The sequence below is a fragment of the Periplaneta americana genome, chromosome 15 (assembly GCF_040183065.1).
Source record: "Periplaneta americana isolate PAMFEO1 chromosome 15, P.americana_PAMFEO1_priV1, whole genome shotgun sequence".
NCBI classification, from domain to species: Eukaryota; Metazoa; Arthropoda; class Insecta; order Blattodea; family Blattidae; genus Periplaneta; species Periplaneta americana.
Window position 1 is genome coordinate 165,243,524 of NC_091131.1, and position 24,598 is coordinate 165,268,121.

General features: G+C 34.9%; 1 protein-coding gene across 9 annotated transcripts in view; it reads left to right on the forward strand.

Annotated features, from left to right (window-relative positions):
* The window catches only part of LOC138715501 (nucleolar protein 12-like), a 309,079-nt gene that overhangs the window by 43,273 nt on the left and 241,208 nt on the right, over positions 1–24,598 (forward strand). For 6 of the 9 annotated variants that reach the window (XM_069848480.1, XM_069848481.1, XM_069848485.1 and 3 more), the window contains exon 8: positions 6,242–6,403. Coding sequence is in view for 1 of the 9 variants with exons in the window: in XM_069848487.1 (XP_069704588.1) it covers positions 6,242–6,403; positions 14,038–14,301 (426 nt within the window). In the remaining 8 variants the exon portion in view is untranslated. Of the gene's footprint in view, positions 1–6,241; positions 6,404–14,037; positions 14,538–24,598 lie in introns of those variants that run through there. The other 3 variants (XM_069848478.1, XM_069848486.1, XM_069848487.1) reach the window with 1 other exon arrangement.

Genomic DNA, 24,598 nt, shown 5'->3' on the forward strand with positions numbered 1-24,598 from the left:
TTTGTCCTTAGATTGGCAGTCAGAACAGGTAAGGTATGTTTTACATTGCCCTTTATAAAATAAAAGCTAAGTAAATAGAAGAACACGTCTTGTGTGTGACCAAAGAGCATTTGAATTTCATTCTGATATTCACAGCTAGATGACATCGCAAAGACCACTTGAAGTATGCATGTAACAGATTCTTTATTTTTATCACATGCAAACTCTTTCTGCTATATTCGTTTGTATTAATGTGGGCCATTATGACAGGCACCTCAGCAATAATCAATTCAAAAAGTTTTCTTTAATGGAAAGCTGTAACCTCCCATCACTGTTTTTTCCCCATGTTTTTCAAACCACTTTGTTTTCTGGTTGATTTGGGCAACACATTAATTTTCTATTTTAACACTGATCACACAAATTGTTCCAGCAAAGAGATTCCAATTTGTCATCACACATATATTCTTCCAGAACTCACTTGAATATGTACATTTGGGCGAAAGTGAATTTAGTTTTAAAATTAAATTCTCATGAATTTTGCATTTACAATGCTCTGCTGGAGTTTCTTCTAGTAACAAAATATTCTGTTTTTTTTCCTCTCTCTTTTTTTTTTTTTTTTTTTTTTTTTAATTTATTGAGTATGCCCCAACGAGTATAAGTCATATGTAGGGGCTATACAAGAACACATACATATGTTGTACAATGTAGTTGAAAACGTCATGAAACTACAGTTTGTTGAAAACAAACAATAATACAAGAATTTATTAAAGAAAGAAAGTAAAATAAGAACAAATAATAAGATGACATAAAGTTTTGGGCAGAGAGAAGAAAAAGTTTGAAACCATGAAATAAATAAATCAACTGAGAATTAAAATAAATAATCTTCCCAAAAACGTATTTATAAACAATTCTTAAAACATCGGCAATTTGGCAAAATTCTATATTCTAAAGGAAGCTGGTTAAAAGTTGTTAAAAAATGGTTAAGTCCTTTCGTTCCATAAGTTACTGAGTAATGCTGAGAAAAAAAATATATTGTCTTTTTGTCTTGTTAAATAAGTATGTATGTCTTTATTAAACTGAAATGTAATATTACTATGTATTAAATTGTTAATAACTTTGTACATGAAAATGGCAGCACCTAATTTGATAATTGATTCAACTGGTAGAACGAAAGAAAATTGATATAGATATTTAACTGGAGTCAAATAATGAAAAGCCAATAAATTTCGTAAAGCTCTGTTTTGAATAATTTGTAAAGGTCTCAAAGCAGTTTTCTTATTCTGTCCCCAAATAAATGACATATACATTAAATGAGAATGAATAAAAGCATAATATACATTTAAGAGACAAGATATAGGCAAAGATCTTTTAAGCCTTTTCAAAATAGCAGACATTGGAGCAATTTTCTCACAGAAAGCCAAAATATGCTTATCCCATGTTAAATGTTCATCAACAATCAAACCTAAAAATTTAACTGATGCAACTTTTTGTATTACAGAATCATTAAACTTTAATTCTTTCGGAATAATATAATAAAATGAAGATTTAGTGAAAATCATATATACAGTTTTTTTTCAAATTCAAAGAAAGCCTATTTGCGCTTAACCAGTTTTCAAGAGTAATAATGTCTGCCTCAAACTTTTCAAACAGTTCTTCAATGGAGTCAGTAATATAAAATACACTAGTGTCATCTGCAAAAAGAGTGAAGGCGAAGGCTGCAAAATTTTGAATATCCAGTTCTAAAATTTTGGTTTGCCTCTTTGAAAATGTGAAAGGCCTCTGTTAGAAACATGGTCAAGTAATGTTTTTGCAATTTTTCTTTTCTACCATTCTCCCAGATGGTAACAATGTCTTTCATTCTTGGGCATGTATGAACATTGTCTGGTTGGAAGAAAAATCTAGCAACCATAGAATATTCATGAGTGCCTGCAGATCTTTCTCCATATGATTTCCTAGTTTTATTCCAACACATTCTGCAAGACCTGCTACCACAGCTGCAGTTTCCTGGGTGACTTCAGCAGCGATCGAGCCATTCTCCACAGTTTTAGAAAAGTTGCCTTCTATGAATAAGGACTAGGTCTATTGGGTGACTCGGAACTGTTATTTGACACATTTAAGCTATCAATCTTCTTTGCTCTCTGTAATCTCTTCCTGTTTCTTTCATATCTTCATAAATCCTCATTTTCTTTTTCACTCGTGGAAGCCCTCTTTCTCTTTTTCAGATCTGCAATTCTTTTATTTGCTATACTGGAGAATTACCATGGTCGCTTTGAACCGTGTCGTTACGTTTACCACCAAATTGAAGTAAATACACAATGTTGCCAACATAACATGACGTTCGTGTGTGGCGTAGTTGGCGGGAGAAAATTTTTTTCTCTCTTTCTCTGCCTCCTTCGTTCTGAACATTACTGAGAGATAGCACCAGTGTTAGCTACAAAGTGTATTTGCGCAAATATATTGCAAGTAGATTACATGACTTATTACGTGTCTTAGATGACAGTCTCGAGAGAAAACAGTTTTGTGCCATATTTCTTTTTTTTTCTCTCTCTTTGTCTACCTCCTTCGTTCTGAACATTATTGAGAGATAGCACCACTGTTAGTGACAATGTGTATTTGCGTAAATATTGCGAGTGAATTATGACGAGTGCCTTAGATGAGAGGCTCGGGACAGAAACAGTTTTTCTGTAGCGCATGCGCGGACCTCTCATGCAGTGGGAACGTGATCCTTACTTGAATTTATTTTCGCGTGTACATTGCAGATTAAATGATTGAGATCCCTTCTTGCTCCGGCTGCAGACCTTCCATTTACGAAGGTTAGGTTAGGTTAGCTTTGGTTAGGTTAGCTTTACTTAGGTTAGGTTAGATTTGGTTAGGTTAGCTTAGCTTAGGTTAGCTTTGGTTATATTAGCTTAGGTTAGCTTTGGTTAGCTTAGGTTAGCTTTGGTCAGGTTAGGTTAGCTTAGCTTAGCTTTGGTTAGGTTAGCTTAGCTTAGCTTAGCTTTGGTTAGGTTAGCTTAGCTTGGCTTTGGTTAGGTTAGTTTAGGGATAGGGAAGTGACAGGAGATTTTAACATGAAGTTCATTTACATATTATGTAATATAAATGTTATCATTTTCATGTATTTGACGAACGTTTTTAATTTTAACATAAAATTTGATTTTATACGTCCATGTAGTAGTTAAAATTATATAGTATGACAGTTTTTGATTCGTAATATTGATAAAAAAAATAATAGCCTATAATGAAAGCGGTGAATAATTTCATGGTTCCTAAATTTTTTTTTTCGTAAAAGGCTAGGTATTTTTCTCTGGACCAGAAATGAAACAGCAACGCCGTCATATTTACATACTTTACGCTTTCGCGAACATTAACCGGAAATTTACTTTCCGTCATTTTAATGGTATTCCGTAAAAGACATCTTTTTTACTGTTAATTTCCGTGTGATAACCTAGTTTATGATCTTACTACATCTTCATTTTCTTTTAATGCATTCAAAAAACCGCCGTTGTGCTACATAAAACCTTGAACTTGATTAATGGAGTGAATTATTTAAGAATATAGTCTCGAGTTTGACTACCACCATTTCGATTATATTTTGTTTGATACAGCTCAGTATGGCCCGGTGACTAGTGGCCAGCGAGTAGCGTCGACTATCGATATTGGTCTGCCGTGGGTATTATCCAGTTGTTCCCTTTTATTTTCTTCCTTTTGGTAGTTTGGATTCTCAGCTTTCAAACTTTCTCTCATCTTCATGTTTAATGCACTTGGGTTTTTCCATTGTTCCTGTAAAACATTTTAGTACAGATGTAACAGACTTGAAGAGCAAGTTTTGTTTTGACTACAAAGGTGATAGAAATAAAATTATTGGATACATGTCCCATATAGGATGGTCACATGTGGGACAACAATGAAAATTATTACTTAGGCCTAATTCATTTTAATTAATAAAACAATTTTAAAATGTGATCATGCAGTTGTTGATTAAAGAAGAAGAAAAAAAGTTACTCAAAGTTTTTTTAACGAATATCTTTTGGGAAACAAAATATAATCTACTTTGAGTCATGTATGGGACATAGATGTTCATTATTTTTTTGATTGGCTTAATTAATAATTACTTAACACATTCATAACGTTATAATAATAAAAATATGTTAAAATATATATTCATTTTTCACTCAGAAAAGGAAAAAGTTGCAGAATAATGTTTGTTAAGCAACTGAGAGTCTCAAAAACAATGCAGTTTCAGTCTTGGAGGAAACAGCTGATAGAGGTCATCTTAAATGCAGGTGTACCACACTCAGAATTGAAAACATTTGAAAAGGCATTATGTTTCTGCTTAATTCAGGGTTTTATGTAGGTACCATTTTACAAAATGTTTATCAACAGTAATCTCACTAGAGGTTTTGATTTGTCTAGAGAAAATCAAAATTCGAGTGGGATTTAATTGACTGTTACACGATTAGAAGAAAGTATATAAAGAATAGAAGTAACAAAGTACTCCATTACAACTAAATATTAATTGACTTACGAAAATACTGAACTGTCTTCAAATGTATATTATGTATTATTGTACCATCTCAACATTACAAATATTCCACTACTGGGTGTTCATTTCAAAGTGTGTCATGACGTCACTGTTGTTGGGTCAACGATTTGAAGCGAGTTTCAGCTTATATGTTAGAGAAGTTGCCTATTATTTAAGGCGTTCTTCAATCTGAACTTGAGAACATGTACAGTATAACTTGAACGTCGTAGCAACAGATGGCGGTCTGTACGGTCCGTGTGCTACCATAACCTCTTTCGAACTGTGTTTTGCGCCGGCAAGTCGTACGCAGGGTATTTGTTATCATCGGTTGCGTACGGTAACATTCCACAACACAAATCAAATGCTCTGTGTCCATGTTGACCGTCGAAGTTAATGTCAACAAATACGTAAGTAATCGTCTTAATCCTCTCCCCCTTTTCCCGACAGTATGTATTTCCAAACAGTTCACATTCCTGCCACTACCGGCGTTACCGTACGTATCAGTACTACTCTTCAGAATGAACGCCGTACTTGTTAGGCAACTTTTCTGCCTCTTAGGTTATACACCTCTGCGGAAGTGTAGGAAGATTGAATTCTCTAGGCTCATCGGCTAGCCACGTGACGGCATACAGCGAGCCATGACACATTTTGAACTGAACACCCAGTATATGGCAGTAGTGTGTTATGATTAGCTGTTTTCTTGTTACCAGTTGTGCCAACTATAGAATCTTCATTGAACTCTGTGGACGGTTACCAAGGGTTCTAAAAGTCTATAGAAGCCTTGGACTGTTGCTAGTCAAGAAGGCTTTGTTGATTCAGTTCATTTTTATTAAAACAGTTGCATTACACTTCAATTATCTGGATCCCAGTAATCAACGTCACTTGACAGATAATTTTCAATAAATCTTACTATTAAACAATCTCTGATACGTGACTATCCATAATATCATAAAGCAGAAGCTACAACACAACCTAAACAATATAAACAAGTGTTAGAAAAGCTTTAATGAGGGATGATGAAATTAAAAATAAACATGAATAATTTTAAAAGAAACAATTATTGAAAGTACAGTTTTCAAATTGAATGTTTTAGTGGTTGGTGGTTCAATTGATGTTATATTGGACGTGTGAGTAAAAGAAGTGGAACTCGTTGATGTACATGGTGTATTCCTCAATTTATTTAGGGTTATTTGTAAATAGGGTTCAGGGAAAATACACAGCTATGACCAATGATTTTATTAATTCTTGTTCTTGAATGCCATTGCGAGTGCATCGACTGGAATGGTTGTTTTTTGACGTCCAGACCAGTGCAGTTTGAAATGTTGACAAACAAAGAAACAAATGCTAGGGTAGTGATAAAAACAAACAAATGCTAGGGAAGTGATAAAATTGTGCGATAAACAGCCATGATTGGTTGAAAGAGGTCCTTTCGTATCGTTTTATTGGTCAAAAGTAGTATGATGTAGTAAAAGTTTAATAAACAAAGGTAAAAGGTAAAGGTATCCCCGTAATATGCCATGAAGGCACTTGGGGGGCATGGAGGTAGAGCCCCATGCGTAAAAGTGTAATAGTCTGAAAAAAATTACGATAAATTCATATTAATGTCCTATTTTTCATGGAATGTCCCTTCATAACATTTCTAACATGAACATGGAATTTAAGCATAAAGAAGAAAAAAATAGTCAAGATTTGGAACATTTGTGGCATTGATTACATTCCATTAATATCTGATTACAGGCTCGAGAGTCTTACAAGAAGCTTGTAGTCTCGCATAGACCAATACCAGAATTAGAGAACCTTGCCTCAAAGAAGTACGAGCTAGAAAACCATTCTGTAAATATAACAGAGCTCTCAGCATCCGACTTAGCAGAGAAAAACTTATGGATTGGTACGAGCAAGGTAAGGTTCATAATAATGATGTCAGTATAAATGTGTTCAAGTCTTCTTAAATAATTGGCTGTCAAGTAGATATGTAGTATTTTACTTTATTATTCTTTAAAACATATTATGAAATATTAAGAATTTCTCAACTGATATTTTATGTTCTACTACACTGTCTTTAAACATAACACGGATTCAAGTTGGGGGATCTTGAAGGCCACAAACAATGACTCACAATGCAATCGGCAAAAACGCTAGCCTTCAATTTAAAACTACTGTACTTCCATTTATTTCTTTAATTTGAGTGGGCAATTTGTTAAGAAGTCTAATACTACTAGGGCAACATTGCTGTAAATCAGTGCTCCTAGCGGTGACCATTGAAATCTTGTACCATGTAATAAAGCAGTGATTGTTTCATAAATTTGCAATATTGAAAGTCTTGAAGTAACCATATTTTGTAAATACAGTGGCTGTTTCTGATTTGTAGTAAACAATACAGCCATGGATAAATATATAATAGGATGCGAAACTGCGGTCAGCACCAATTTTCACTAGAACAAGCCATATAGTATTAACATTATCTTTAGCATTACCACTTTGAGTTAGTTTTATATTATTGAAAGAGGAAAAAAGGAAGCTTTCGGAAATCTAGGAATAATTTTTGCTATATTAGCAATTGGTTTATTAGGTTTTGAAGTATGAGCACATCTCTGGATTTGGGAGTTTGAAATAAGGTGATCAGCGCCCAATGTCGTAGGTGGTGAATATTAGAACTACGTGTTGGGTACATTACTGAGAGTTCTCTATTTATCCGTTCGAGTTATTGCTGTACGGGAGAGTCGAAGATGAAGATGGCGGACTGAAACTTGCTAATAAGTGAACATAAAGTGATACGTGTGTGTATAAGCAGTGTATGTTAAAACAGTGATGTTTATGGACGTTTAGTGTTGTTGAATGTATTGTAAAGTAATAGTAATATAATAAATTGAACTATCTAAGTAGTTCTTGCAGACTTTTCCATACCCAAAGAATACAATCCCAATTATCTGACCTTTTGCTTGATTTTTTGTCTCTGTCTGGTTATATTTTAATCGGGTAGTGTAAAACACATCGTCTCTTTTATCTTCCTGTTGGCTCCGGTAAGAATATGCTGTGAGGAATAAAACCGTAAATGTTTATTTTAAATTGGGTTAGTTTTGAATATCGATGAGGGTGGGAGGGAATACTTTCTGCACAGTTTAACATTTTCGTCACCAGGTGTGCTGCTTAATGCATGGAGTAATTACTCTTTTCGCTACTTGGTGCGCTGCTAGATGTAATAACGCCCCTCCCAGAAATAGATGGCAGCAAGATCAATTTCTACAACAGCGCCTCTAGTATGTGTTACGGGAAACTCATTAAGTTTCGCATCCTATTATATATTTATCCATGATACAGCTCTAAAGGCTACCACACACAGAAAGCTAAGCTAAGCTACGCAAGCTAAGGAAAAAAATAGCTCTAATGTAGTTGTATGGAATGGCACACACAAAGCGCTATGCTAAGCTAAGGTAAGCTAAGTTTCACAGATCGCCTAGGAGGCGATTTTCATAGTTGTAGTTGACTTCGCGCATACGCATAATCAGTTATTTTCCTGGCATCTAGCAGATGGTTGTGTTGCAGAGGCCAACTTTAATAGTTATTTTATTGTTCCTGTTTACTAATTACTAATAATTGGAAAGAAGACCAAGGGAGGAAAGATTGATTGTACAAATACAAAAATATCCTTGTTGCTATGACATGAGCTCAAATTATTATAGAGAGACAGCCAAGAAGGACAACTATTGGCAAGAAATAAGTGGAACTCTCAGGATTGATTGTACGCATCTTTTATTCTTTTACGTATTGATTGTACCCACTATAATTTACGTACTGCTTATAGTTCGGTAATATGCTTTTCACTTTATGAAATTAATGTATTAAATTGCATTTTAATCGCCTTTACTCTTTAACTTTGCTCTAGAGTATGCCATTAGGAAAGTCCAGGATAAGAGAGAGGGTTTGGAATTGAACGGGTTACATCAGCTGCTTGTCTATGCGGATGACGTGAATATGTTAGGAGAAAATTCACAAACGATTAGGAAAAACACGGGAATTTTACTTGAAGGAAGTAAAGAGATAGGTTTGGAAGTAAATCCCGAAAAGACGAAGTATATAATTATGTCTCGTGACGAGAATATTGTACGAAATGGAAATATAAAAATTGGAAATTTATCTTTTGAAGAGGTGAAGAAGTTCAAATATCTTGGAGCAACAGTAACAAATATAAATGATACTCGGAAGGAAATCAAACACAGAATAAATATGGGAAATGCCTGTTAATATTCGGTTGAGAAGCTTTTACCATCCAGTCTGCTGTCAAAAAATCTGAAAGTTAGAATTTATAAAACAGTTATATTACCGGTTGTTCTTTATGGTTGTGAAACTTGGACTCTCACTTTGAGAGAGGAACATAGGTTAAGGGTGTTTGAGAATAAGGTGCTTAGGAAAATATTTGGGGCTAAGAGGGATGAAGCTACAGGAGAATGGAGAAAGTTACACAACACAGAACTGCATGCATTGTATTCTTCACCTGACATAATTAGGAACATTAAATCCAGACGTTTGAGATGGGCAGGGCATGTAGCACGTATGGGAGAATCCAGAAATGCATATAGAGTGTTAGTTGGGAGGCCGGAGGGAAAAAGACCTTTAGGGAGGCCGAGACGTAGATGGGAAGATAATATTAAAATGGATTTAAGGCAGGTGGGATATGATGATAGAGAATGGATTAATCTTACTCAGGATAGAGACCAATGGAGGGCTTATGTGAGGGCAGCAATGAACCTCTGGGTTCCTTAAAAGCCAGTATGTAAAGTAAGTAACTTATTGAGGAGTTCATTTCAAACAGTCACTCTTGATTTCTTCCTGTATGAACATAAGCTATTTGCCATGGTACATTTCCTTCATTCATGAAATAACGCATAAACTCTTGCCTAACATTGAAAGCCTCTTGCGTAGCATTACAACCTACACGTGGAATTGAATCAAGACATGCATCTTGTGTTAAAATTTCCTGTTCATGTTGTCCTATTGGTGCCACGTACATATTCTGCCTCATATAATTGTGAAGAACACACATTGCCTTTACAATTTTATCAACTAGTTCCACCCTGCATCTGAAAGGTTTTTCATAAACCCCCCATTGCGAAACCAGAATACCAGAAGTGTTTTCAACAATACGTCTGGCTTGTGAAAGAGGAGTGGATCAGGACAGCACGTTTGCACATCTCCTTTTTATGTTAGATTAGGTTCTTTTCAAACTGAAATGACGAGTGAAGCGTAGGACAGTTAAAATTACTCTAACCTAACCTAACCTTATGTTAAGTTAGGTTAGGATAGGTTAGGTTAGGTTAGAGTAATTTTAACTGTAAGTTTCACTCGTCATTTCAGTTTGAAAAGAACCTAACCTAACATAAAAAGGAGATGTGCAAACGTGCTGTCCTGATCCACTCCTTGTGAAAGTCGGTAATTTAACGCACCTTTTGGCTCATTGTTGTGAACCTGATCACAGGGAAAAGGTCACATGAGGTATCTCTTCAATGGGAAAGCCTCATCCCCAACAAATACGAAAGGCAAACTCGGACCATGTGATATCAATGGTTCATCTACAGGTATATTTAAAGACCCATCTTTCAATGCCTTCCTGAATACACTACTTGAGAAAATGTTACCATCACTATTTCTTCCTTCGGCACCCACATCGATCACTGTAAAACAGTAATGTGTGTCTACAACTGCTAACAGCGATTGAAAATGTTTTCTTGTAATTATAGAATGTTGTTCCACTATTGAATCGAACACAATATATAAGTACATGTTTTCCATCAAAAGCCCCTAAACAGTTGGGGAAATTCCACAGTTTTTCAAAATCTTTTGCTATCATTTTCCATTTTTCCTCTGGTGGTATATGTAGCACTGTGTCCTGTAGTCGATTCCAGATGGCTTCACAAACGTCATTTACTATAGAATTATAGATGATACAGTTGAGGCTCCTGTTCTATAATTATATGCAATCGTTTTAAATCTGTCCCCAGTTACCAGATACCTGAAAGATACATGTTGTTTTACGCAAAGAAATAACAAATATATGGAAAAAACTGAGGGATTGCTTTAGAAAGGCAACCAAAAAACAGAAAGAAACAAAAAGTGGACAAGGAGCAGTGAAGATTAAAGAATAGAAATTTAAAAAACAAATGCAATTCCTACTCCTTTACATGTCTACAAGAAGGTATGCTGACATAATATGTAATTTGAGAAAGCATTCTTTAACAGTAACAATAAAGGTAATAAATGTGGAAATAAAGAATTTGTCTTAACAGTGCGTTATACTTCCTAAACAATAATAAGCAATATAAATGTCTTTTTACTTGATTTATACACACAGGAATGGTTATAACATTAAAAAAAAAGTTTTAATTTTATTAATGGTGCTGAGTACGTATGTCAAATTGTAGGGTGAAAGAGTCATTAGTTGCTGAGAAAAAAAATTGAATTTCCCTGTTTTTTAATGCTGAAACCTGTATATCTCCCCTTAAGTTGAGGTGTCACAGAGTGTTGCATGCATAAAATCCAGGTAAATGATAGCTGTTACTGTAAGCTTGGCAAAAAGGAAAAAGGGACCAGTGGCTTTGTCATACATCAAGCCATGCCAGACATTGAATTTAGGGCTATCCCTCTCATGTTCTATGACGAAATATGGATTTTGCGATTTTCATATCTGCATATTGTGCCAATTTACTTTCCTGGAGATGTGAAAGTACACAGACTCGTTTAAAAAGCATATATGCTGCAAGTACTCATTGTCTTTTTTGATCCATTGCGAAAGCAGCATGTTGAGGGCAGTCATCTGACCCCGAAGCTTGCACTATCTGGATTTTATAAGTGAAGTCGCTTGTGTAAAATGTTTTGCACCAAGGACCGTGGAATTCCCAGTTCACGAAACTCACAACAAATAGGCTTGGAAGGGCTCAATTGAAATGCTTGCCACACAGCCTCAACTCTCTCTTCACTGAGGGATGAAGGGAGGCCACACACACATCCAGTCTCCTGAAACTTAGCATATCAACTAACAATACTTCTGTAGTTACGTGACGGTCCATTCTTAAATTTTGCTGTACAGTTATTGATGACTGTGTCTCATGATACAATAAAACACATTGTGCTTTCTCCTGCACTGCCCATTTTCAGTGCCTGTGATTGCAGTGACTCCTATACCAACTCAATAAATAGAGCAAAGAAAACAACTTTATAAGTTTGTCTTCCTTTTGCCGCAAACCATGGAGCCTTAAGTATAATAGTTTCTTTGTAATAATCATTTGCCATATTCGAAAGATTTTATAGCCACGTGTATTACTCGACATTATTAACTTTCAATCCAGATAGGGGAAGCAGAGTGCTGTTGGTTGGCTCCCTTCCACTAGTTGCGATAAGAAATGAGGGGAAGTGACTGTACATTCATTCTGTAAATGCAGTCACTCTATTAACACTAGACAGCAATCCGTCAGAGAGTAATGGAGTCCGACAATTAATAGAAAATGTAGTAGAAAAACACAGTAGGCCTGTTTACGTCCATCCTAGAGTCGATGGCAATTCAGAAGGCGGTTGTCTGTTAGCGTTTGTGTCGAGAGAGACAGATAGAGCAAGGCAGCGTACAACATTGCCACATCGTACTTCACAAGCACGTGAAATACAAATAGTGCAGGAGACAATTTAAATTATCGAAAGACAATAATGATCTTAGCCGTTGATTACTGTAAGCATGACACCAAACAAACCCTCTTTCCTTCACTAACAATATTCTTTGCACAGTTCTCATTCCCACACCACATGCTTCTGCAGTCATTTCTGGCATGTTGACAACGTTGCAGCCAGCATCAAGATTGCCGGCAATATTCTGCTCGTCAACGTTTTTAAAGTAATTATACACCTTAAACACTATTTTCTGCGCCTGCTTGTGTAATACTTGTGTTTTTACAGTCTCTTCTTCCATTTATTTACCTTACATACACACAGTAAATGTTAGTTTTACTTATTCAATGTATTGAAACACTCGCACGTGAACAAACGAATTCGGGAAGTGCTTGTTATAGACTGATTCTGATTGGTTCTACTGTACAAGCTTGTGACCTCACATACCAGAAATGCTATGGCGCATATAGCAGCTAACCGCCTTCCGAAATGCCGTCTAGTCTAGTAGCGGAGACTGCATGCTACATGTCAAGATTGGAGTCTGTGTCACTATACTATACTCCAACCATCACTAGAATTGTCATCTTGATTAATCATTCGACTGACTACAATGTCATTGCTGAGTTCTTTGGTTTCACAATACTTATTTTAATTACATGGTCACAACATTTTTTTCATCATCATAATGACAAGTAACATTGCTCTTTTAATGAGGCAGGCTTTACGATGCAGTAGGCAATCAAATTTACCGACTTCAATATTGTTGTACAGATACGGAATTAAAAAATGGGCTGAGTCGTGGTAGCAGTCTTCCCTATGTAGGCTACAAGTTTTGCAAGACTGTTCATAAGTTCTTGTTTACTGCACATGTGCAATGTGTTGTGTCTGGAACTTAGTAAAATTAGGCGATCCAGGTTTTGTTTCTGGGTCTGTACTTTTCTTTCCTGGAGATTTAATTTTTTCGTCCTGAATATTTGCTAATTTTGATTGTTTCAGTGTTTTACAAATAGTGGTGATATACAAATACAAATAGGTGATTCCCGATTTACCACGAAAATCGTCTGTAGCTGCATTTAGATTGGCAACAGGCCATGACTGTTTGGCCAAGCATCTGCATAGAATTGGAATATATCAATCTCCTAACTGTCCATTGTGCAACTCAAACCAAGAAATGAATTCAGAGCACCTCAAAATCTGTGCTTCAGTGGCTGGCCATGATAATATCTTTGAAAAATATTGGAGTGCAAGAGGTCAAATGACTTTATTGCCAAATGCCTGGCATTAGAAAACAACAACAAATAGTGGATTCAGACATTATGCAGCATGGACACTTTAATTTTCTGGTTGACTTTTCTTTATCAAAAAACTTAATTACATTTTTGATTAATTATTTCACGACCCTCGCTATTGATAGCAAATATAATTCTTGATAGATACCATGTTCTCTTTTGAAAATTTAACATGTGTGAGTCACATGCTAAAAAGAAGAGAATATCTATTCAGACTGCACACATTGCCTAGCCAAGCTGCCCAATACTCAGTCTTACGCCGATGCACATTGTTCACGTGTTTTGTTAATGAGGTCGCACAGTAGGCGGGATGAAGGTGATGATGATGGCGAAATGAACCCAGGGTCTGGTGCCGTCAGTTAAACAGCATTGTCCTTAACTTTGTGTTATTTTTCAAAATTTAATAAAACACTTTAAAAAGTTGCTGTGCGCTGTCAGCATGCCAAAATCCAATCTTTTTGTATCAGATTATCTGCAGCATCGCAATACGTGCTATAATGAATGAGAACGTACATACCTAGAAGGTACGGAATACAAAATGGAGTGTATTTAATTTAAAATACAATAATCCGGTGTCAATATTATTTGTTTCAGGTAATATATGAAGATGAAAGTAGTGAGAACAATGACCAGAAAGATGCTCAAAAAGATGAATTAACGAGATTAAAGTTAAAAACACCAAAAGATGTAAAGAAGATACTAAAGAAGAATGCAAAAAAACAGGTTCAAAAGAGTAAAACATTCAAATTAAAAAACAAGTTAGAAAGGCAAAAAAACAAAAAGGAGTCACTTAAAAAGAAAAAGAAAAGAAAGGGTCATTCTAAGTCCAGACAGGCTGGGAAGAAAGGAAAACGATGAAATTCAATGTATTGAGCTGTGAATATTCTTTCTTGAGTTTTGTTACTAAGATTGATACTTTTTTATCACGCCGAAACATGTTACAGATTTAATTACAGCTCTTGTTAAAGAGTGTACTGAGTGAAAGGACAGTGAGTTTTTAATTGAATGAGACTAAATACTGTATGTTGTAGAGCAAATGAGTATGAAATCAGTGTACCTACTTTCTTTCTATAGAATATATGTATGAAAATGTAGGAATTCTAGTTATTAAATACATGGCACCCCAGACATGTTTAACCCTTATGATTAGGGACCGGATTTTTATGTAATATCAAGGTGTGAAATATGTACATATTTATGTAGGAAAAATAAGCTAAATATGTACCAAAATATATAAAATCATGAAAATATTTAATATCAATATCTGGCAGGTATAGGAAAGGTAAGACTTTCCAGTTGTGATTTCATAGAGCACCCGACTTTTTTACTGCACACTTGACACATTACTATTTTTCCATCTGTGTGACCAGCTTCATGGTCTAGTGGTCAGAGCTTCTGGCTATAGTTCATGAGGTCCCGGGTTCGATTCCCGGTTAGAGCACAGGAATTTTTCCTTAAAGGGGATTATTCCTGTGTTCGTCCATGGTTTGGAATTAGATTTAGATTTAAGACCTCTCCTGGCACCACATTATCATAATCATCCTATCACATCATCAGGGTAATGTAACTCTGCCTTCCAGGCGCCCCAACCTCAGAAGTGGGTTACAACTAAGCCACGGCCAGGAGAAAAGACCAGAAATGTCGAAAAGACAACCTGGTGGCATTGGATAAAAAAAAAATCCATCTGTAGTGAAAGTGTGAAATCACAGCTGAGGTGCTGAGGTGAATGTCACACCGAACCTGGCGACGTTTTGTTTTCTGTGAAGAGAATTATGGGGGACATATCTACTAATCCTGTAGACATTTAGGACACGAGTTAATGTAAAGTGGATGTATGTCTGAATTATGAATTACATAAATAATGTGTATATTTGAGCTATTTATAGGGGATAGCTTTGTGCTCACCCTGTAGATACTATGACAACCCCTAACCATGCGGCTCATGTCAGACTTGACACAGGTTTTCCATGGAAGGATTAGAATGAGGGTGAGTAAGGTAGCAAATTGCTTGGAAACTGCTTGTTAAGACATGTGCAGAACAATTATAGTTCGAGACAAATCATGTCGTCCTCGTCCCACTCCACCGCATGAAGACAACGCTGCTTTCTGAGTGACTTTTACAATACACAATAGTTGTATGAGAATGGTTGCCTTTTGTTCATCATATTTACAGTGGACGGTATGGGGTGAGTGCATCTATTACTTTCTGGAACTAAGGACGTTATGTTTTGTCCCGAAATATATATTTTCTTGGGTAGGTAAAAAGGCTTTTTAAATCTGTGTATTTCAAATTGTAAACTTCCCCAGCAGAAGTTTTTTTTTTTTCTTTTAGAGAAGTAAAAATGAATAAACCCCCAGAATGTGTAGATCTATGTAATACTAAGTGATAATATGTAATATGGGGTAAATATGTAAAAATATATAGTATCAAATTTTAATATATTAATGGTAATTACAAGATTCGCAAAGATTTGTTATTTATATATGCTTAGATTGAAAGGAATATAATATGTAATTACATAAAAATCCGGTCCCTACTTACGATTCAACGTGTATCTTCTTGAAAGTTCCTCAGTTTGCTGTATATGTGCCAGAGTGTTGTTGGCAGTTTTAAACATGTTATGATTGCCCATTATTTACAATATTTGCTAGTTTTGTAACATATATAATACTATAATTGAACTATAAAATTGTCTTTTTGCATATCCACTTTAGAATTTTATCTGGAGACAAAGTAACCATGTTAGCCACTTTTGTTCAGATGGTCAGTGGTTAGATGCTGGTGGTCCTATTACATTTGAATGTAAGAAACATACAGGCTGTGTGTTCTGAAGGAAACTTTAATCAAAAGAACTCCTCTTCTGAGAGACTCATTATAGGCTCTAAAGGACTGCTATCTTGAACTCGCAATAGGAACCTCTTGGTTGTAGTAGACGAATACTCAAGGTTCCCTTCAGCTTTTCCATGTCCACATCTGTCATAATATAGCTTAAAGCAACTTCTTGCGATATTTGGGATCCTGGCTTATATTCATTTTCATTTTACAATTCTGTAGGAGATTATACAACAAATTTTGAAAGGGAAATTACTGTTATTTATATTGTCGTCGTTCCTGCAATAACTCCTATGTGCAAAATATAAAATTTTTCAGCAGGAAAAGAAAACACATTTATTCATACTATGGCAGTCATACATAGGAGACTGTCAATTCTTACATTTTCGAAACAAAGAAATATAATTACATATAGGAGATTTTATTGTTTGCTGTATCACTATTTAAGTTACTTAATAGAGCCAAAATCTGAAAATCGATAAATATGTGACATAGGAGTTATTGCAGGAACAATGACAATGTAATAATAATAATAATAATAATAATAATAATAATAATAATTTATTTAATCTGGCAGAGCTAAGGCCAGTAGGCCTTCTCTTCCACCCAGCCAGACTCTAATTCTAATTGAATACAATTGGTTACATGGGTCATTCCACGAAAATGCGACATTTTCACGAAAAATAAAAATCTCACGAATCTCTGCTTGTAATATGTCATTTTTTTCGTTATGATCCGAATTTTTTGAATCTGATAACACTGATTGTGTAACAACACGTATGTGGGAGAAAAAAGGCCAAGAAGTCTGTGGTTTAAGAGCACGAAATTATCTACTAGAAATGACATATTTGAAAGCACATTTAAGGCAAATAAATCATTACTTCTGCATGTTAAATGCAATTAATAATGAAGTGCGGACCTTTTTTTAATAATTACAATGCATAAAACCATAATACAATGATTATTTCGTGCTTGATTGCAATTATTACAAGGAAAGGTTGAGAGTTCGTGTGTCACGCTCAAATGGACATTTGTTTATATTTCTTCAAAACCACTTAATTTTTTCATGTTTCATAAATATGTAAAAGTGAGAAACATCACATAACAATCAACTTCTTATATGGACAACATTTTGATTTAAATACGTATTCTACAAGAAAAACACGTGACACACGTAATACAATGACTGTGACACACGAACAAAAATGTTATGTTCGTATGTCACTAAAGTTTATCCTAAAATCCAGTTACAAGTTTTGTTGTTATTGGAAGTCTTTACGTCTAAACATAATTAGTAGTGGAATTTCAAATACTTATTGTTGATTAAGATAATTGTGTGTGCGTGCACATGCACCTGTGCATTTTTTTAGGAACTGGCCACGCTATCCCATTATCTCCTGGCCTAGTTGCCTCATAAGTGGTGCCGTCTTGGTATCACTTGTGAGGTTCACACCTGTCTTTGGACGGACTAAACAACAACTGTTGTAAAAATATAGCGTGTAGGCCTAAAATTAGCATAAGACAATTTATGCCTAAAGTTCGTATAAAATATTTATTATTTTTTAATTCCTTGAATTAAAAACTTAAAAAATTGGTTTATGTTAATTTATTTCATATTAAAAACAAGCTTATGCAGCACATTTATATCGTAAATAGGTAGCCACCATACTAAGCCTGTGTATAAATAAATTGGTGTAATTATTTGCACATTAGGTAAATGATACTAAATTTCTGATATTAATTTAAAATCTTTTTATTTAATAACATTAATTAATTTACCCTGGGTATCATTTAGCAATTCTAAAAGTTAGGCCTTTTTAAATCTATATTAGTTTTTCTACTGATATAAATATTAATACATTTTGAACACTTTTTGATAGTATTTTCAAGAATTTAAGTTGGGCTGATTACTTGTTTGGGGTTTTTCCGAGGTTTTCTCCAAACATAAGGCGAATGTCAGGTAATCTATGGCGAATTCTCGGCCTCATCTCGCCAAATACCATTTTGCTATCACCAATCCCATTGACACTAAATAACCTAGTGGTTGATACAAATTTTGTTAAATGTCCAAGTAAAAAAAAGCCGTCAAATATAGGCTACATATGAAGTTACAAAATCTTGTGGTGGCGAAGAATTTAAAGTGTCTGTGATGTCCAAGGAAGGGAAGTGCTACAAATGGCTGACATATCGGTATATTCGTCACATGACATGACACAGGAAATATCACCACATATGGTTGTAAACAACCGTGGATATTTTAAATTTAAAAGTGTATTTTAGTGTAATCCAGTGTTGTTTTGTATAATAAAAACTGTAGGCTTAGTGTATAAGTCTTCCACCAGAAGTAAGTATTTATAGTGCATTTAAAACAATTAGTAACCAACATGACAGAAATGTTCGTGTGTCACAACACATTTTCAAAATTTTGTTTCTTAATGGCACTGTTAATTTTTTTTTAAGTTTGTGATTTAGCAGTTACATGTACTACACAAGTGTCTTAATTATTTGGAAAACAACTGAATGCATTTATGTCATTTGGCACAATAATATGAACATTTTCCGTTTTGGTAATAAATCTAGTGGCAAGAAAATGTTCGTGTGTCACACCATACAATATTTAATATTTTTTGCATTATTAATTATTCCTTTTCATTAAGAATTTTTGTTTATATTTAGGAATACTTATGTTAAAAGACAGTAATGTCTTTTTCATGAATTACTAAGTATTTAATTAAATATCCTGTGAAGATCATAGTTAGGTACTTAAAAAATGTTACGTGTGTCACTATGGAATGACCCACATAGTTATTACATTAATATCTAGACCATAAAACAACATGAAAGTAAATAATGAAAGTTGGATAAGTAATGTTAGTGTGACAATAATGAACATTGGTAAGAAATAGTGATGATGATGATGATGATGATGATGATAATAATAATAATAATAATAATAATAATAATAATAATAATAATAATAATAATAAAATAATAATACTCTTGTACTCTTGTATAAATTAAACACATTCCAAAATGCTGTCATATTGTCAGATTCAAGGATAACCATGAATGCTATAATTTCAGAACAGTCTATAAAAAGGGCTAAAATTCAGGATTGTAAGAAAATGATCTATTACTTAACAAAACCACAGAAAAAATAAGTTTACAGTGGATTTCTTCCCACCGTGATATAAAGGGATATAAAACAACACTGAAATTTTTCAACCATTTAATAACGGACTTTCATTTTATTCTGTAAAACAACTAATCGAAAGTAAATTCATATCTGTCGAAAAACGACAAAATTCGGATAGAGCAGAAAGTAAAACCTGGGAAATTTTTTTGACTAACCTCTACATAATCCCCCAAGGGCCACTTACATCTGTCTGCACAGGACAGGAACTTACCATATATCCGCCTATGATGCAAATGAAGAGCTGAGCATGGAGCACAGCATTGCCACAAGAAGATGAATCGTACAGAAATACTGTAAGATGCAGTTGAGCTGGTTGTCAAGTGCACGGGCACTGGACCGACAGCAACATCATAATTGTCATGTGTACGATATAATGGAGCTTACATGTGCCTGTACCTTCGATCTTTTTGTGGGAGTATTTCGTGACATTCTTGTCGACAATTTGGGATTTCAACGAAGTAAACCTTCTACCCACTTTTCTCCTGAAAATTATTTTGAAATTTCACAACTCGTCCACTTCTGGCCAAATAATTTTTTGCCAGCACACATAAATCAAACTTTGAAAATGGAAATCCTGATTAAAAACTACTATCAAGTGGTCAGCAATTGCATCCCCTTTTTCTTGATTAAATACAGGCTGCTTTCCATATTCCATGTATGTTTTCCACTTATATCACTTTCTAATGCGGTTCTAGGAATCCCTTATCTTTTGCAGCATTTATTGTTGTTAATTTTTGTGATTCTATTTCTTCAGTCGCTTTATTAAAATTCACATATTTGTCTGATGATAACTACGTGTTAATCCATGTGCAGCAACAATACTTACAGTGCCAATATCAATTATTCATCTGATTTACATGAGGAAATAAAGCACGCCATAATGTTAATTAACTTACACATTGTCAGACACAGGAGGCTGACTCAATACCAGAATTAATTTTAATTGTTGTTTTGTTTGTATTGGCAGAAAATGTAATTAATTACTGCTATTATCAGTGAATGCAAATAAGATTTAGAAGTGGTGGACAACAATTGAAGGTATGTGATAATCAAGCTGCGGATTTTTAGGCACTAAAAACAGTTGAAATAGGCAGGCAAAATAGGCATTCAAAATTCTAAAATAGTCATTTAAAAAGGCACTAACAAATGTCTAATTCTCAATGGCTAACACGACTATAGCGTAGCATTATACACTAGTTTCTATAGGAATTTCATTATGGCAATGAATAATTAAATATTGGTCCAAATGTTGTAATGAGAACTGATGTCTATTGTCTGTAAGAATGTTCTTAAATTGGGAGAAACTCCCTTCCACTTCACATGAAGTGATGGGGCAATACTTCAGGGATCCAGTCTCAGCTGGGGACCAAACCAGTGGGAACGCAGTAATGTCAATGTATTTTCCAATCAGTGCTTCTATTGACTTTTGCTTTGGCATATCTCCACGGTATACTTCACGTATTACAGCAGAAAACTCAACTCCATACTCAATTCACAAACTCACAAAACGGGTAAGGTAAAGGTATCCCCATAACATGCCATGAAGGCACTTGGGGGAGACATGGAGGTAGAGTCCCATGCTTTCCATGACCTCGGCATTAGAATGAGGTACACAGTTTAAAACAACTACCCTAGTCAACTACTACAATGATTCATGCGGCTGTCGACCTTGTTAGCAAGTTGGTATAGCGCTGGCCTTCTATGCCCAAGGTTGCGGGTTTGATCCTGGGCCAGGTCGATGGCATTTAAGTGTGCTTAAATGCGACAGGCTCATGTCAGTAGATTTACTGGCATGTAAAAGAACTCCTGCGGGACAAAATTCCGGCACATCCGGCGATGCTGATATAACCTCTGCAGTTGCGAGCGTCGTTAAATAAAACATAACATTCATGCGGCTTTCGAAATAAATTTTTTCTTATTGGTTGATTTTAAATTATTCGATTGCTCCCCGCTCTGCTGGCAGTAAAACGTAACACACAGAATTATCGACAGTTCTATATCACTTCCCTCTGCTAAATAAAAGAGAAACAAATTACAGATTAAAAAACTATCGATAGAATGGTCAGTAAATTCAAGTATAATATATAATACAGATATTTAGGCAACTTTTAGGCATTTACTAGTGAAATAGGCAATTATAGGCACTTTAGAATTCGCATGTAATACTCACAATGTCTTAAAATGAATATGTAACCTAAAACCTTCCGCCTTCAGGTTAAGGATTAAAATAGGCATATAATCATAAATCCACAGCTTAATGATAATACATTCTCATATTACTAAAAGACATGTTTTTATTACTGATTCAACGCTTTTATTATTTTAATACGCTATCACTACAGCTGGTGTGATAGCATACTGTGATCACTTACATGTCAAGTGAAGCTTAAACATCTGTTACGTTCATAGTACTGATGTGCCGAAGGTTACAGAGGAAAAATAGAATTATATTATACCGATTATGAAATGACGACTCAAGACTGTTTGACGGTTTATTGATTTTGATATAGGGACCATGCCATTAGACAAAAAAAAGTAATATTGCTCTAGGTTTTGGCCAATCAGTGTATTTCCATGAAGCTCTTGTTTACTATGGCTTTGTAGTACTTCTTAGGCCTACATCAGCAAAGAAAACTGAAACAAACAATGAATGTACACTTTTGGGAGGAATCTAATAACTTAAAATTATTCAGCCTTTTGTGGATTTTTGAACAAGAAAGTACTGTAGTTGAAGGAAAAAGTCTACTACTTGAACTGCCTTTTCTATCATGGTGTAGAAATGCAATGAAGTTTTTATTAAGTAAGGATATGTATTGTCCTCAGCAAAATGGGTGTATCTATAGGGAAGTCTCATTAAGAATAATATTCCAATTGATCGTCATACTTCTGCTATAAAAACAAGCAAGTTGCGCTTAGGCTAGTTGTGAAGAGAATGAATTCTTAAATAAATGCGAAAAAATGAGAGCAGACCTTTCCCTCCGTACAATTATTGAAAACATTTTTATGCGACAAAATGAAAGAAGCCAGTTTGCAAAAGATAGAACCTTAGTGTTTTCTAAGGCTCAGAGATAGGTGTATCATCATAGTAACCAAAATTTAGTGTCATGGATTGCTCAGGGTACCAGCTTATGCATAAGTATCAAATTTAAAACAAGAACGCTATTGTTTTTAACTCTTCTGTTCCCTAGACTGTGATTTATAACAAACAAGAAATTCTTGAAACAAACTAGTGTGACATTGGTGAGGATCTCATTAAAATTCGACATAAACTGTTGATGGACAGCATTGCGAAATATGGTGTTGGAAATGTGTGGACCATGGATGAAGTCGTTGTGAAGCAAAAATAAGAGTGACCTGTGAAGACATTCCAAGGCAGCAGAGTGTGTGTGTGTGCTTGTGCTCATTTAGTAATTACATAACTAAGTATAATTCGCGGGTGCTCGTGTAAAGGGGGTTAAGTCACTATTACTCACTTTTCAGGAAAGCAAAAGCAAAGTTTGTACCTAGGCCTATCTCATAAATTGGGATATAAATATTTCGACATGAAAACTGGTTGTAAATGTCCAAATATATGTTTACTTGACTTATGATACATTCATTCATGGTATTCATCAAATGGTGCGAAGTAATTAATATTATTGTGTAATCACTGACATAACCCCTTTAGCACAAAAAAGCTGTAACTTAATCCATTTGGTTCAATCATTTTATTGAGAAAATTAACAATATACAATAACAAGAGTTCAATGTTCGAATTATTTAAACTGACTGAATGCTACAACAATATAAATATTAAGTAAAAGTGCCAATAATAACTTTAATTTGACAATTACAGTACTGAAAATATTTCAATAGTTTATTTGGATGTTTTCACGAAAAATGAGTTCTTTTTCTTTGATGGAATGAATAATGATTAAGAATAATACAACAATTTAATTATAAAGTAGAACATGTCAACAATACTAACATGACAACATTTAAAACTCTTCTTTTTAATCTTCATCCGTAAGAACATCTGGTAAATCTTCTGTTTTGAAATTTTAATAAAATCCCCAAAATATCTTGAGGATGTAAGGAAGAAGATCTTGGAAATCCTCTTTCTTCTCTTTACTTATACTTGGAGGCCCATCTAGTATGGCAAATCATATGGGCCTCTAAGGTGATAGCTCACTTCCTTAAAAGGAGTCTCTTCATTAAAATCTGTTTTTACTTCACCAGGCAGTTCCTGCCGTGTTAATAGCGAAACCAACGTACCTCTTTCCACACAAATTTCTCACCTTCAGAATTCTTCTTTCCTGCCTGTAGCACTGTATCACGGAGGACTGCAAAATCATAGAAATCTGATTGTTGCATCTCTGTCACTTTGAATGGTGTGTTCTTTCTGCACATTCTAACTAGCTGATACCAGCGATGGTGGTGGTATATTTGGAACATACTTGTCTTCTTTTTTCCCCTCAATAACTGAGGGTCCGAGTCACATCCCAAGTGGGTGTGACCCGGAACCAGAACTTTGTGGTCAGTCTGCTTTATTTTGCTGTTTTCCATTGTCATGAGTGCAAAAAAACATAGCCACCATATCTGTTTTTATTTTGATCTCCTGCTGTATCGGAATAGAGAACGGCCTGTTCTAATCTGTTGTTTTCATTTGAAGACAAATATTTGTATAAACATGACGCAGTTTGATTTGCACCCCCTTCCGGCTATAGCTTCATGCCACATAAAACAGTGAGGCTAACCTATGTAACGATCATGAATTGTCAAATTATATGTCCATAATTGCCTTTTACTTGATGTCTCAAGATTTGGTGTTGGGAGGCATTGCTGCAGGTCGAAAACTACAGTTTCCTTGTTTTGATTTCTCTTTGTCAGCTGCTTTGGATAGGTACGCTTTGTCAGCATCTTCTAGATGTATTCTCAGAGCATCTTTGATTGTGAACTTTTGATCTTCTGCAGCTAGCGCCAGCTACATTTGAAGCTTGTCACACTTGGCACATGTAACTTTATTTGGTATTTTTATTGCGATATTCTGTGGGTGAAATATTTCTTCATACTTGGGACGACCTACAAGATTGATGATCTTTGGTTGTCCTTGATATTCCTCACGCAGTTTCTCCAATGTATAGTAG